Here is a 14,441-nt window from a genome sequence, read left to right as displayed (position 1 = left end):
TATGTATAACTGAATCACTTTGCTGTACAGCAGAAATTAACACATTGTAAATCAATTATACTTCAATAAAAAAACAAAAAAAAGAAAATATTTAAGATATGCATTTGCTGTGTGGGAGTGAATATAGATCTTCATGTTCCTGACCTATGTTGGTTCTATAATCTAAATCTAGATGCATGCACTTTCTGTCTCCAGTAATAATAATACATTACATTTACATAGTAGTAACATTTCATAAAACACTGAGATATAAATTCTCAATTATTCCTCAGTTGAGTCCCTGAAAATATGCCTGTAAATTAAGAGTGCACAAGTTCAATTTCATTGGAATTCACTATAGGGGTTTGAGAGTTAAAGAATTCTAAAGTACTTTCTCTGTGTAGCAAAAATATTTCTGCACAGTAAATAATCACCATCAAAGTTATCAATATTTTTCATTTTTATTAAGGGTTTGTTTAACTGGGGCACATGTGTGTTGAAGACTTTTGATCTTTTTTCCTTCATCTAGGTGTCCAAGTTTGTTTCAAAATAAACAGTGTGAAATGAAAGAAACTAGCAAAGGGAAAATTATCTAGAGATAATCCAAAGTAAATATTATTATTATTTTACCTTGCATAGCTTATAAGTGCGTGCACAAGATTAAACTGTGACTCATTCCAAATTAGCGGGAATAATTTAGCAAGAAGCTTAATGTGTTTCTTGGTAAGAGTAGAAACAAAAACCAAAACAAAACTCTCACTCTGGGAAGTTTTTATGGGTTTCATTTTAGGGACTAAGTTAAAATATGAGGGCAATAACAGGGAAAATAAAACATCCAAATTATATCTTTAGTTACCACGGCTAAGCACAATTTTAATTTTTTTGAATTTTCCAATCATGGATTATTTGAAATCTATGATCCGAGTAAATTTATAATTCAACCTATTTTGTTCAAGTGTCCATTAATTTTCCAAAAGTACTCCCAGACCAATTTCATGGATCTTCTGGTTATTCACAGTGGACGTGGTTATTGCCCATTTTGTTATCATTGTGTTCTACGATGATTCATCCATCAGCTTGAAATTAAGTACTTTCCTGAGAGACTCTTGGGCTCAAACCATTGTTTATGTATTGATATCATACAGATACAAATAATTTGCCACCAAAGGCTTTATAAGTAAGGAAAAGGAAGAAAGGATAATAATGTTATTCTTGAGCAATAATGTATTTGGAGATTTCTTTCCTAGAGTGTCATAAATATAATGCAGCAGAGGGAAAGAAATACAACTAATGAAGCTAAATAAAGCATATTTCATAACTAAAAGGAAAAATTTCTCTTGGATACAAACCGGAGTTATTGGGTCTGATGGGAAGTGTGCCTAGGAAACAATTTTCAGGTTCTAGAGTAAAAGGAATGGTATGGTGTAAATAAAGAAAACATGGGAAGGCCATGATTAAGAGTGTACCCAACTTTTCCAAAAACACTAATTCAAAAAGATACATGCACCACAATGTTGAGAGCAGCACTACCAACAATTGCCAAGATATGGAAACAACCTAAGCGTCCATCAACAAATGAATGGATAAATAAAATGTGGTACATATACACAATGGAATATTACTCAGCCATAAAAAAAGAATGAAATCTTGCCATTTGTGACAACTTGGATGGACTTGGAGGGCATTATGCTAAGTGAAATAAGTCAGACAGAGAAAGACAAATACTGTATGATATCACTTATATGTGGAATCTAAAAAATACAACAAACTAGTGAATAAAACAAAAAAGAAGCAGACTCACAGATATAGAGAACAAACTGGTAGTTACCAGTGGGGAGAGGTGGGGAGGTGGGGAGTTAGAGGCACAAACTATTGTGTGTAAGATAGGCTCAAGGATATATTATACAAAATGGGGAATATAGCCAATATTTTGTAATAGCTGTAAATGGAAACTAACCTTTAAAAACTGTATAAAGTTTTTTTAATTTTAAAAAATAAAAACTTTATTTCTTAATAAAAAAGAGTCTACCCAGGTTTTCAATAGAGAAAAACAAATATAGATGAAACAACTTAAAGAAAACTCAACACATAAAAATCTAAATCCCACAGGGAGACACTCGTGATTAAGAATACATTAGAAATGACTATAAATCTGCTCAAAGAAAGTCAATGTCAGTGAAAAATACAACTATTTGTTAATGGGCGGCATTTCATTAGGAACACTTCAACTGCATAAAGAAGACCCTTGAGTTACGCTTCATTTAAAAACTTTTAATCAGATTCCCAAGGGCAAAAAAGTTATATATGTGTATATGTGTGTATATATATATATATATATATATATATATATAATTTTATATATTGGACTTCCCTGGTGCTGCAGTGGTTAAGAATCCGCCTGCCAATGCAGGGGAAACGGGTGCGATCCCTGGTCCGGGAAGACCCCACATGCCACGGAGCAACTAAGCCCAAATGCCACAACTACTGAGCCTGCGCTCTAGAGCCCACGAGCCACAACTACTAAGCCCGCACGCCTAGAGCCCGCGCTCCGCAACAAAAGAAGCCACCGCAATGAGAAGCCCTGTGCACTGCAACGAAGAGTAGCCCCTGCTCACCGCAACTAGAGAAAGCCCACGCACAGCAACGAAGATGCAACACAACCAAAATAAATAAATAAATAAAAGAAGTTTATATATTAAAAATTTACATATCAAAAGTATACACACACACACACACACACACACACACATATACCCACACACACAGACAAGTGTATAATGGACTACTTATGACCCAATTTTTGTGCTCTAACAAGTTGTCAAGGCAACAGAAGCAAAGCGGTAAAGAAGGTTGAGATGCTTTATCAATTTAAAGCAGGTTGTATGTGGAGCACGTTTCAGAGACAGAAAGTCATCAGGAAACCAGTTGTTAAGTTTGGATCAAGCAAAAACATTAGTTTCCAGAGAAATGAAGAAATGAGCGGTAAAGCTTGCATTAATCTCGGGAAATAGTCTCGTTAGCCTGGTTAGTCAGGAAGCTTGTGGAGTTGCTAGTCAGCTGTATTTATACAGACCGTTCCTACCACTTCTTCGGCAGGGTCCCCTTGAGCAGTCAGGTAGGTCACCCTGAACTGCTGCACACTGCTGTCTGAAATGTCCCATTCTACCCGCAGGCTAGAAGTGGTTTCATCATCTACAACCAGGTTTCTGACTCCTGTGCGGAAAACTGAAATAAACACAACCAAGTATTTAAGGAACTTTTCATCCATCATATTTCAAAATGAGCTACAGAGATGATTTGTGGACATGACAACAAGTATCATTTAATGTATCTCTACCATGTAGACCCAGGCGAAGCGAGAACAACTCGGCTGTAGTTAATAGAGAGCCATGATACCTACTGGTAGCAAACAAAAATGGGCTTAAGAGATGCTTTCAAGGTGAGATCATGGATCCCTCAAACCACCAGCTCTGTATATACACTAGGAAGGGGAACTGGGGAGCAGCCCTTGGACTAGGAAACCAGAAGGGGAGCCCAAAGAGGGGCACGACTGTGAGAACGTCACATTAGGGCTGAGCTGGAAGTGGGCATGAGGGACCAAATGTGGTCAACCTCGGCGTGCAATCCAGCATCCAACACACGTCCCATCACCTGCTCCCCCATTTCTGTTTTCACACTTGTCACTCAAAGCACAAATCTCCCACCAGGGCTGCCTCTACCCACTCAGGCCACATGGATTTCATCCTTTCTCTGAGATCTGTCCACACTCCTTCACTCGTTTTCTCTGACACGTTCCTTTTCATCTCCCAAAGTGACTGCTCTCTCATTTGTCCCATTTTTTCTTCTCCCTCTTGTGCCAACTTCCTTTCATTCTGTCCATCTCCATGGACTCTTTCTTCTCTTCATTCATTTATTCATTCATGCAGCAAACAGTCATTAAGCTTTTCCTGTATGTCAGACTGGTTAGGCCTTTAAGACATACAATGATTTACAGTCGACAAAAATAATGAAAGTGTCACAGAGGAGACAGGAGAGTGACATTTATCAGGAAAAACTTTACCTACTGGGCTGTAGGTACAGAATGCAACATCTCACTTTCAGGGTTAGGAGTTCTAGATGGTAGGAGGATATCGGGAAAGCATGAAACAGATGGTTGAGGCCAGGAAGGGAAGCCGAACCCAGTCAGGAAGCATCTTGTATGTTATGATAAAGAGATGTGGGGTCATAAAGAAGGGCTCAGTAAAGGTTAACTGAAGAATGAATGAATCAGTGAACGAATGAATAAATGAATGGTATTGGAGATTCACTGAAAGGTTATCTAGTTGACTGTGACAACTAGTTGGGAGGTATATTACAATGGAGGGGAGAGTTAAGCTGAGAGAGAAAATAGCTGATGTAGGAACACCAATACACCAGCCACGGCTCAGTTACCCACAGAAATGCATGGAAACTATGATATGAATAATTCTCAACAGAGCGCAGTAGGAGAAGGCACTGAGATCAAGAGTAGGGCAGAGACTCCTGGGGCTGGATACTAACGTCCTCTAAAAGATTAGATGGGAATTCAAAATAAAGATGGGAAAAATAGAGAGTACCACAGTGATATTGATTAGTAGACTAGAAGACCAATTAGCATTTAGGGATAAGAAGAGGTCGAGAGCTCCGAGGCGAGTGAAATTTGAACTGGTATGCCCTGCTCCTAATCAATAATATAAATCAAATAAAACTGGGATAATATAACTTCTGTTTAAATCAAACTTTTCTTATGGGTAAACAGGCTTCTATTTGTCTTTACCTGATGTCACAGGCCTGGTAGGTGCTTCAGTCGTAGGCGGTTCTGTCCAAACACTGTCAACTAAAAAAATATTCCTCACTTTAAAATTCTGTAATGATGATGACTCTATACATTAGTGTATAGCATTTTGTAGTTTTCAAGGAAAAGTTCACCTATATCATGTCACCTGTTTCTCACAACAACCTTGACCATGGTTGCAAGAGAGAAGTGAGTTGTAAGGCAGACATTGTATCTATTCCACAGATAAGGAAACAAACCCAAAGAAGTTAGTTTCTAATCACAGATACCAGCCTTCATATAAACATTTGAATTACATCTATAAAATTGTGAAACCTCTCAGTTACTTTGAAATGGGGCATAACCATGGTGATGAAAGGAAATTAAACAGTGCTGTAGATCAAGTTGTAAAGGGGCTGCCAAATAGGACCAGCAAGGAAGACAATAGGAAGTGCATCTGCTATTTCTCGTATCCACCCTGGGCAACCAGTGGATGGAGCTGCTGTGTGGTGCTCCGCCTAGAGGCCCTCTTCATCAGCACACTCATCCAGCAGCTTCTGGAGTACAGGTTGCCAATGGCTCAGAGCTCTGGGAATTGCTTTGCCTGGAGTTGCAGACTCTGTCAGGGGACGGCCTGCCTCCAATCACTGGGGATGCAGGGATAGAAAGGCCCAGCCCCTTTGACTCAACTTGGGATCACTCAGAAGGGTCATACCAGGTCCAGAATTTCTAATAGAATTAGCTGAGGGCTCCGTTTTAGCTTCTCCCTAGGTCCTATTTCCTTACAGATGTATCTCCCAACTACACTCTTCAATAAACCTTCTGGATGCAATTTTCTACTTCAGAATCTGGTTCCAGGGAACCCAATCAAAGACAATTTAATATGTGGTTAATACCTCATATTTAAAAAATGAAGGGATAAATGAATCAGCAAGTGAATTTTGTGGTTTCTTGGAACCAAGATCAACTTGGGAAATTCCAGAAACTCTTGGACATTTTTGCCCTACATTTATTTGTTTGCTCATTTATAACTTATTTCATCCATCCATCCATCCATCTATCCATCCATCCATCCATTTATCCATCCATCCATCCATCCATCCATCCATTCCTCCATTCAACAAATATTCATTGCACAGTTAAAATATGCCAAGAACTGTGCTAAGTGTTGGGGACATAATGGTGAACAAGACTGATATGGTCCCTGACTTTAGGTGATGATAGAATAGGAGTCTAATACGATGCTCTGCATATTGCTTTCATTAAAGGTAAAGATGTATGAAGAGTTCTAGGGACAAAGCCTCTGTAGCCAGGAATAAGGCTGATGTGCAGGGAACCTGGTGGCGTGAAGAGTGTGTCAGAATAAATGGTCGGAGCTTGTGAAGTCCATCTTGGCCTGACCAAGACTTACGTGTGGTCCCAACGGCAGTCACCACCTCAGTCTCACTTCCACCATCCAGTACAGCCAACAGGGAAACTTCATATTCAGTGCCAGGTTCCAGGCCTTCAATAACATATGAGTCTTGGTCTTCTTTTAGGACAACCTGAAAAGTATTTGGTGCTTAGTAACTGGGTTTACTTGAATAACATAGGAAAAAGTTATGAAAAAATAATAAAAAGGAAAGATGTTATCCCAAGTGTAAGCAAGAAGTGACTAAGCATAAACAACTCCAGGGCCGTTGAATTCAATTTTAAAGTCAAACCAGAGACTTTTTTCTTTTCAAATCTCTCAGCAAATAAACGATTAATATTGCAAAAGGGGCCTTTTTTGAAGTTTTTAAAAATTTCATTTATGACTATCAAAGAATCTGGAAATATATAACATATATAACTAAAGCCCTAGTAAAAATGCATTTTAATTTTACAAAAGTCATATGATTTGACATCTATAAAACTCCAGGTCATGGAAAATATTAATTACTTCTGGGATTCTCAATCTGTCTTAAAACAAAGACCAACTCAAATGCAGCAGTGGGCATTCACTTCCAGATAAAATGCCCTGGATTAATTTTCAGCCTCAGACAACTCACTTCTTCAGTCTTCCCACCGTAGACTGGAATCCACATCAACTTGTGTTGCCCTTCATCAACCGAGAGGGGATGCCAGGTCACTCTAAAACTATCTGTTGTCACCTCATCAATTTCCAAGTATTGCTGGGCTGGAACTTCCTCTGTAAGCCAAGGAGGGAGATTTTGTTAGGGAACTGAGGAGGTAAGAAAACCATAACTCAAGCAGCTCCCCAGGGTCACAGGTAGAGAAGACTCTCTGGCGAATCTCTTGTTTTTGGAAAGCACATGGAAGCAGGGAAAGCAACGCCAATTAGTCCAGTGTGGGCTTATGTTTCTGTTTCCAGCATTTACCCACAGTATAAGTTAGGAAGACCAGGGACACAGCAGATTTTTACAGTTTTCCAGTAATTTCCAGAACTCTTAGATTCTCTATTTGGCTCTTTTCATTAACTATAAAAAATAAGAGTGCCATATTCATTATTTTACAAAGATACTATTTTCCAAGTATTTTGAAGAAGTTAACAAAATGATGCCCTAGAGGCCTGAGAAATGTCACTTTTAGCTTTATTCACTTTCGTGCCTAAACCACTCTCTAGTAATAAGTTAAATCCTAGAGAAGAACGTTCATCCTTTTAATCTTGTACATGTGGCTGCCATCAGAAGTGAAGTATAATTTATCAGACATCCATTATTTCACTGCTTACACACTTCTGGGATGTATGACAGAGACCATAACATCTAATTACACCCAAAATGAACTGTCAGTCATTGATTTTTATTATATGAAATCAGAGATTTTAAAACTCTTTAACAGGATACCGTAAGAATTCCAACTACAGTTAGCCCTTGTGAGATTTTGCAAAATTACTGAACTTTTTTCTGTGAATATTATTTCTCAGTCCAGCTTATTTCTCATCTCTCTCCAAAGTACCTTCTCATCTCCTCAATACAGCGCTAAATTTGTTTCCAAGTGTAATTCATGATAGGTCCAGAAAGCAAACAATAGAATTTTTCCACCAGGAGGCAGAAAGAAGTTATATTTATTGACTACAGGGTATACATAGAAAGGAAAAAAAATGCATTCATGCTTTATTTTTTATTTTAGTATTTAAAATATCCCATATTGTTGTATTAATATTGCAAGCTGCATGAAAATACATTATTGGCTATAGATTGATGTATTAGGTTAAATGGTATGAAACCATCATTTTTTGTAGGTCAAAAACTGTTGGAGAGCTGTAATTTTGGAAGTTCAACTTAATATACACATATATCAATGGAAGAAATGTGAAAATTTTATGTCGCTAGAACAAAAGAAACAGTGTGAGATCAGGAAGAGAACAATGCACACTTTTATTTAACTGAGACCTTTGATCTTAGATGGTCCTGTCCCTCTTTCCCTTGCTTTGATAGAAAATAATTAGCCAGTAGGCATTCTACTCACCTAATTGTTCATTGGGTAATAATACTATAAAGTAAACAAATATTAAAATGCAATCTCTTCAAAATCACAATTGAAGAAGCTGCTCCAGCTCCTGGTTTCCATACAGCTACTCTTGGAAACTTTTCAAACCATAATAAGGCTTACCTGTGGTAAAAATTCCAGTCAGAGGCTCCGACTGTCCTTCATCATAGATGGAGAAAATGGCAACAGTATACTCGGTGAGGGGTGTCAAGCCCTTCAGAGGGAACATAGTAATAGGATCAACCTCAACCTGCAAAAGAAAGAAGTCATAATAGCTATATCAGATACTCTCTAAATACAGGAAGCAGAAGCCATTTTATTGTCTGCAGTTCACTTGGTTGGCAGCAGAGCTGTTAAGTACTGCAAAAGAGATACTGAATTATAAAACCATTTAGATATTCACATTTCTAATCTTACAACCTTAAATAGAATACCTATCAGTAAATTCTCATGACATAGTTGCAACCAATATTATTTCCATTCATTAAAGATATAGAAAGTGAAGTACACAAAATTTGCAATGCTAATACAAATAAATGTAATGTTAACAGCCGGATTTGCTAGGAGTAGCCAGTCATGCACAATAACTTCTGTAGGAGTGAAATAGATGAGCAACCATTGAGGAGAAGGTGAGCACAGTTGCTGTTATTTTGGTTCTTTAATGAGTCAACATTTTTTTTTTTCAACATCTTTATTGGAGTATAATTGCTTTACAATGGTGTGTTAGTTTCTGCTTTATAACAAAGTGAATCAGCTATACATATACTTATATTCCCATATCTCCTCCCTCTTGCATCTCCCTCCCAGAGTCAACATTTTTTAATTGGTAAGTTTCACATACAAAGAGAAATCCCTGGTCAGACACACCAACTTTCTTTCCACGTCTTTCCCACCTCAGGGCCTTTGCACATGCAATTCATTCTGTCTGAGACCCTATTTCCTTGGCTCTTTTCAAAATTAGGGCTTCACCGTCTGTCAGGACTGTGCTTATATTTCACCTTCTCACGGGGGTGTTCATTTTTCTACGTATCTCAGTAGGGTGATTCTCTAACATTGCCCTTGTTTGTTTTCTCCCTAGCACCCATCCCAGCCGGAAATTATTTTGTTTCCTAGTAGAAGGTGTTTATTATTTCCTGCACAGAGTGTAAGCCCCTTGAGGTCAGGACCTTGTTTAGCTTCTTTGCTACTGTATGTTGAATTATATATATTTTTTGAGTGAATAGAATACGTAAATGAAAACTGAGATGGAAGCACCAAAGATCCATTTTACAAGAGATTAAAAAAAAGGGGGGGCGGGGTGCTCATCTGAGCAAAGAGTTAATCCAGAAACCATAGACATCTTGAAGGAATTGACCTCAGGTCAAAAAAAAGATTGCCAGCCCTGGGGGAAGGAGTTTCCCTTTTCACGTTTTTGGAACTCTGAGCCACTCTGCTAGAGAGGACCAGCCAACCCCAGCCTTTTCAGCCACCCCAGACATGGATTGAAGTCATCTCGGAAGTTCCAGCCCAGTCAAGTTCCCAGATGAATGTAAGGGTCACCTTAGCTGACACCACATGGAGCAGAGACAAGCTGACCCTGCTGAGTCTGCCCAAGTTACATAATCATGGGTTGTTATTTTAAGCCAGGGTGTTGGTTACACAACAATAGTTAATTGAAAATATGTATTATCTTCTTCTGAATCTAGGCCTGATAATATTATGGGTAATTCTTAGCATTTAATATTTACTCTGGTCTGGGTATTATCTCATGCTTTACACGCATTAGTTGTACTTACATCCTTACCACAACATTGTAAGGTAGCTCATTATTACCCCTAAGTGGAAGATGGGAAAAATGAGACTCCGAAAAGTTAAGGAACTTGCCCAAGGGAAAGCCAGCTAGTTCCTAAAACTTAATCACAAGTGTTTCACGCTCTAAATTCTCTGTTTGTAAATACTATTTACAGTATGGCTCCATTATTTAAACTCACAGAAAAGACAAATACTTAAAATATGAGTTCAAGATGTTCTTCTAAACTATATTTCCTATTGCTTTCTGTTGTTTTGAATCATAATGGCTAAGATTTACTGAGCACTTATAATGTGTCAAGGACCTTACATTCATTGTATTTTTTTTAAAATTTTATTTATTTATTTATTTAATTTATTTATTTATGGCTCTGTTGGGTCTTCGTTTCTGTGTGAGGGCTTTCTCTAGTTGCGGCAAGTGGGGGCCACTCTTCATCGCGGTGCGCGGGCCTCTATCACGGCCTCTCTTGTTGCGGAGCACAGGCTCCAGACGCGCAGGCTCAGTAGTTGTGGCTCACGGGCCCAGTTGCTCCGCGGCATGTGGGATCCTCCCAGACCAGGGCTCGAACCCGTGTCCCCCGCACTGGCAGGCAGACTCTCAACCACTGCGCCACCAGGGAAGCCCCCACATTCATTGTTTTATTTAGCCTCCGTATCCCCGATCAAACACTAGGTATTTATAGACTGTTTTACAAATGAGGAAGCTGAGGCCCAAAGACCTTAACCAACTTTCCTGGAGACATAAAACTATTAACTGGAATGAATAGTTAGGCCTTGGTATACTTATATATAAGTGTATATTTATATATATATATATATATGTAAAAGCATATGTATTTTGAACATTATATATTGAATATATATATTTATATATATTTTTTCAACAGATATATATATATATCTGTTGAAAAGATCTAGTTTATTAAAAGCATTTTATTTGCTGCTGAACAGACCATATTTTATGCATTAATTATTGATCAGTTTATTTCATCAGATGGAAACTTCTAAGTATCATTTATTTTTACTTGTTATCATATTATGTTTTAGGTTAAGTTCTGGAACTCATTTTATTGGTAGTACTTTTAAGATGTAAGAGAAGAATTTGGGAAAATGGTAACAAATGACTATGATTCATTGTTATGCAACGATTTTTGAGTAAAATTTTTCAAACTATCTAGCAAAAACTTCACCTCAGCCTATTCTAGGACGGATGAACAGAATCCTTGATGAGGAACGAGGGACTTGGGCTCTGCTCTGGGCTCTGCTGTTGAGTCACTGCTGTAGGGGACTGGACTTGTCTCTCAGAGTCTAAAAACTGTGGCCTTTCATTTATAAAACTCAAATGGCAGCACTTTAGTTCTCCATCATGTTTGCACATTTCCCCAAATCTTTTCACAGTACATGCTATCTGAGATGACTTCTTTCTGCAATTTGATAGGTCAGGCTTTGGCAACATTTTTTTCTATAAAATTTGCACAAGGTGCTCTCTGTAAAAACCTCAGAGGCTGTCTCAGGGTTAGCACTCAATGTGTGTTAGCTGCCATCACCACCTCCATCACCATCACCATCACCATCATCACCATCACCATCATCACCATCATCACACCTCCATCATCATTATCATCACCATCACCATCACCATCACCATCATCCTCATCACCATCACCATCATCACCATCATCCTCATCACCATCACCATCACCATCATCACCATCATCCTCATCACCATCACCATCATCACCATAATCATCATCACTATCATCATTACCACCATCATCATCACCACCACCATCATTATCACCATCACCACCATCATCATCACCATCACCATCATCATCATAATCATCACCATCACCATCATCAGTAGCAGCAGCATTTGTTTAAGTGCTCTGTTTTATTTTTCTTTTTTGGTCTTCAAAAGTTAGGGAGAGGGGTCATGCAGAAAAGACACAGAGGAGGAAGAGGAAGTGAAGGAGGGAAGATGGGAGGAAGTGAAGCAGAGAAATAGGAATTGAGTTGAAAACAAAGATTTTACAATCAATTACATGTTATGTAGTATGTAGATTTTAGTTGGGACATTTTGAAATTCATTCCAGAATATTTTGGGAATTTCCTAAAAATCCAATTGTAGCATTATCTTTAAATAAAAGCTTAAATTAATAGAAGTAAAGTAAAATATGGTAGGAATATTCACCCTTAGAAATCATATATTCCAAAACTAGGTAAAGTAATATTTGACTTATATAAGACACTTATCCAGCAACCTTTAGTCTCAATTGCATGGTTAACAATTAAGAATTAAGAATACACACACCAGTCAAAATGGAAATGTTATAAAATCTACACATTGTTTATGCATTTTACTCAAATAAAATGTTCTCAGATTTTTATTCGTGGTCTATTTACTCATATTTTAAATTCAGTTTTATCAAACATAGTTTTCTAATTTCCCAGCACAATACAAATTAGAAATAGCAAGTGCCAAAGGCACTCCCAAGATTGAAAAACACTGCAAAAAAGCACATGTATTTCTCAACAAATATATTATTAGTCTGGGGTCATTATTTATAAAGGCAAATAACGTAAAATGCCATGAGAGGCCAGAACAGTTATAATTTTTTTTAACTGGATGTTAACTAGACCTATTATGATCATTTCACAATGAATACAAATATTGAATCATGTTGTATACCTGAAACTAATACAATGTTATATGTCAATTACACCTCAAAAAATATATATATTTATATAATATAACTCATATTTACATATATATGACAGTTTATTTTTGTTTCATGAAAAATTATCACCAAATAAGAATATTTTGCAGTGAAAAAATATGCTAGTGAATACGGTTGTTATGTTATTTTAATTGTTCAATGAGTCAACATTTTAAAATTGGCAAGTTTCACATAGAAATAAAAATCCTTGGTCACAGAGTCAAGGGGAACAAGACCTGGCAGCCCCCGGCTAGATTTCTGTGCAGCAACCGTCTTCAGGAGCTGACACCGGCTGCTTCTTGGATGAACATGTACAAACTCCCCGGCAGGGTAGTCCCCACTAAACCCAGCATCCGTGTCACTGTAACCCATTGTCCGTTGTCATTTATTGTTGTCTTTCAGTAGAGAATTTCTTCTACATGCATGTCCCCAAAATGGGAATATGAAATATAACCTAAGGTAGCTTCATATTTCAAGAAAAACAGGTGAGACTGTATTTCTTTGCAGGTGTGACAATTTCTGCACTCATTTACATTATCTGCATAACCTTCCTACACAGCTGAATTTGCAACCCTTGGGAAAGTCGTTTATTTATCGGTGATAACAAAGACACTGATAGCTCGGTCTTTTGACTTTCTTCTTTTTCTACTCCAGGATCTCATCTTCAAAAGCAAAGCAGCTAGTCTAAAGATTCCAGCTTCGTCAGAATTATTTGCCCTCAGGATTTTTGAAGATTTAATGAAAGACATTGAACAGTATTTCTGTACTGTTAGCAAATGTGCAGTTATTGCCCATTCATTACCTAGTGTCCCATATGATGGCACATTCCCCAAAATATTGCTTGGATTTACTTGTAGGAAATAGTTTGTCTCTACATATGAAAATATTTGCTTTATTTGGTCAGAAAATAGAAATCATGTAATCCAACATATTTCCCTTGTTGTCTTAGCTTCTTGGACCAAGATAAGAAAAAAAAATAAAAATAACTTTGCTATCTAGCCTGCTAAAATGTATTTCCAAGGAAAGAATTTCTGAAGAGTATTCGTCACTGAGTGCAAAATACTGTATCTTCATGGGTTTCAATAAGTTCTGTTATTTGAAAGTATCTTCCTACACAAAACCTGAATGATTCAGTTTTCAATGTAAGCTCATTGAACTAGGGTCTTTCAGATGCCGGTTTACTAAAAAGCAGAGGGATAACCTGAAAAACACTGATATTTCTAGTTTACTACTGTGTGAAGATACATACTTCCTCATCCCTATTCGCTGGGGCAGATTGTATTTTCCAAAGATGGCTGTGTCAATATCTATCTCCCACCCCACTTGCCTCCCACCATAGGTTGGCACTGTGCTTCTCCCCATCTTGAATCCATGCAGGGACTTGTGGTATCTCCTACCTACGGAGTGTGGTGGAGGTGATATTTCTGTGACTTTTGATGCTAGGTAACAAAAGGTGATACAGCTTTCACCCAGCACTCTCTCTGTCTCTCTGGGTACATGTCTGGGGACTCCTGAGCCAGCAGGTAAAAAGTCCAGCTCCCCTAAAGCTGTCAGGCTGAAGGGATCACGTGAAGAATCTACTTAGAGATACAGAGAGCCGCTCCAACACCCAGCTGGTCCAGCCTTTCCAGACCAGGTACCAGACATGAACATGGAAGCTGCTGTGATGACATCAGCTCCAGCCACTA

General features: G+C 37.9%; 1 protein-coding gene across 5 annotated transcripts in view; it reads right to left on the bottom strand.

Moving 5' to 3' along the window:
• COL14A1 (collagen type XIV alpha 1 chain) overlaps window positions 1-14,441 on the bottom strand; it is a 242,430-nt gene that overhangs the window by 137,073 nt on the left and 90,916 nt on the right. For 4 of the 5 annotated variants that reach the window (XM_082433124.1, XM_082433121.1, XM_082433120.1 and 1 more), the window contains exons 15-19: window positions 8,369-8,495; window positions 6,802-6,941; window positions 6,183-6,315; window positions 4,775-4,834; window positions 3,053-3,204 (exon numbers count right to left, since the gene is read on the bottom strand). In XM_082433124.1, coding sequence (XP_082289250.1) covers window positions 3,053-3,204; window positions 4,775-4,834; window positions 6,183-6,315; window positions 6,802-6,941; window positions 8,369-8,495 — 612 coding nt within the window. The remainder of the gene's footprint in view (window positions 1-3,052; window positions 3,205-4,774; window positions 4,835-6,182; window positions 6,316-6,801; window positions 6,942-8,368; window positions 8,496-14,441) is intronic. The other variant, XM_082433122.1, reaches the window with a different exon arrangement.

This window comes from Balaenoptera physalus (assembly GCF_965194825.1).
Source record: "Balaenoptera physalus genome assembly, chromosome: 17".
NCBI lineage: Eukaryota > Metazoa > Chordata > Mammalia > Artiodactyla > Balaenopteridae > Balaenoptera > Balaenoptera physalus.
Note: the sequence above shows the minus strand (reverse complement) of the source record. Positions and strands in the feature narration are given on the sequence as shown.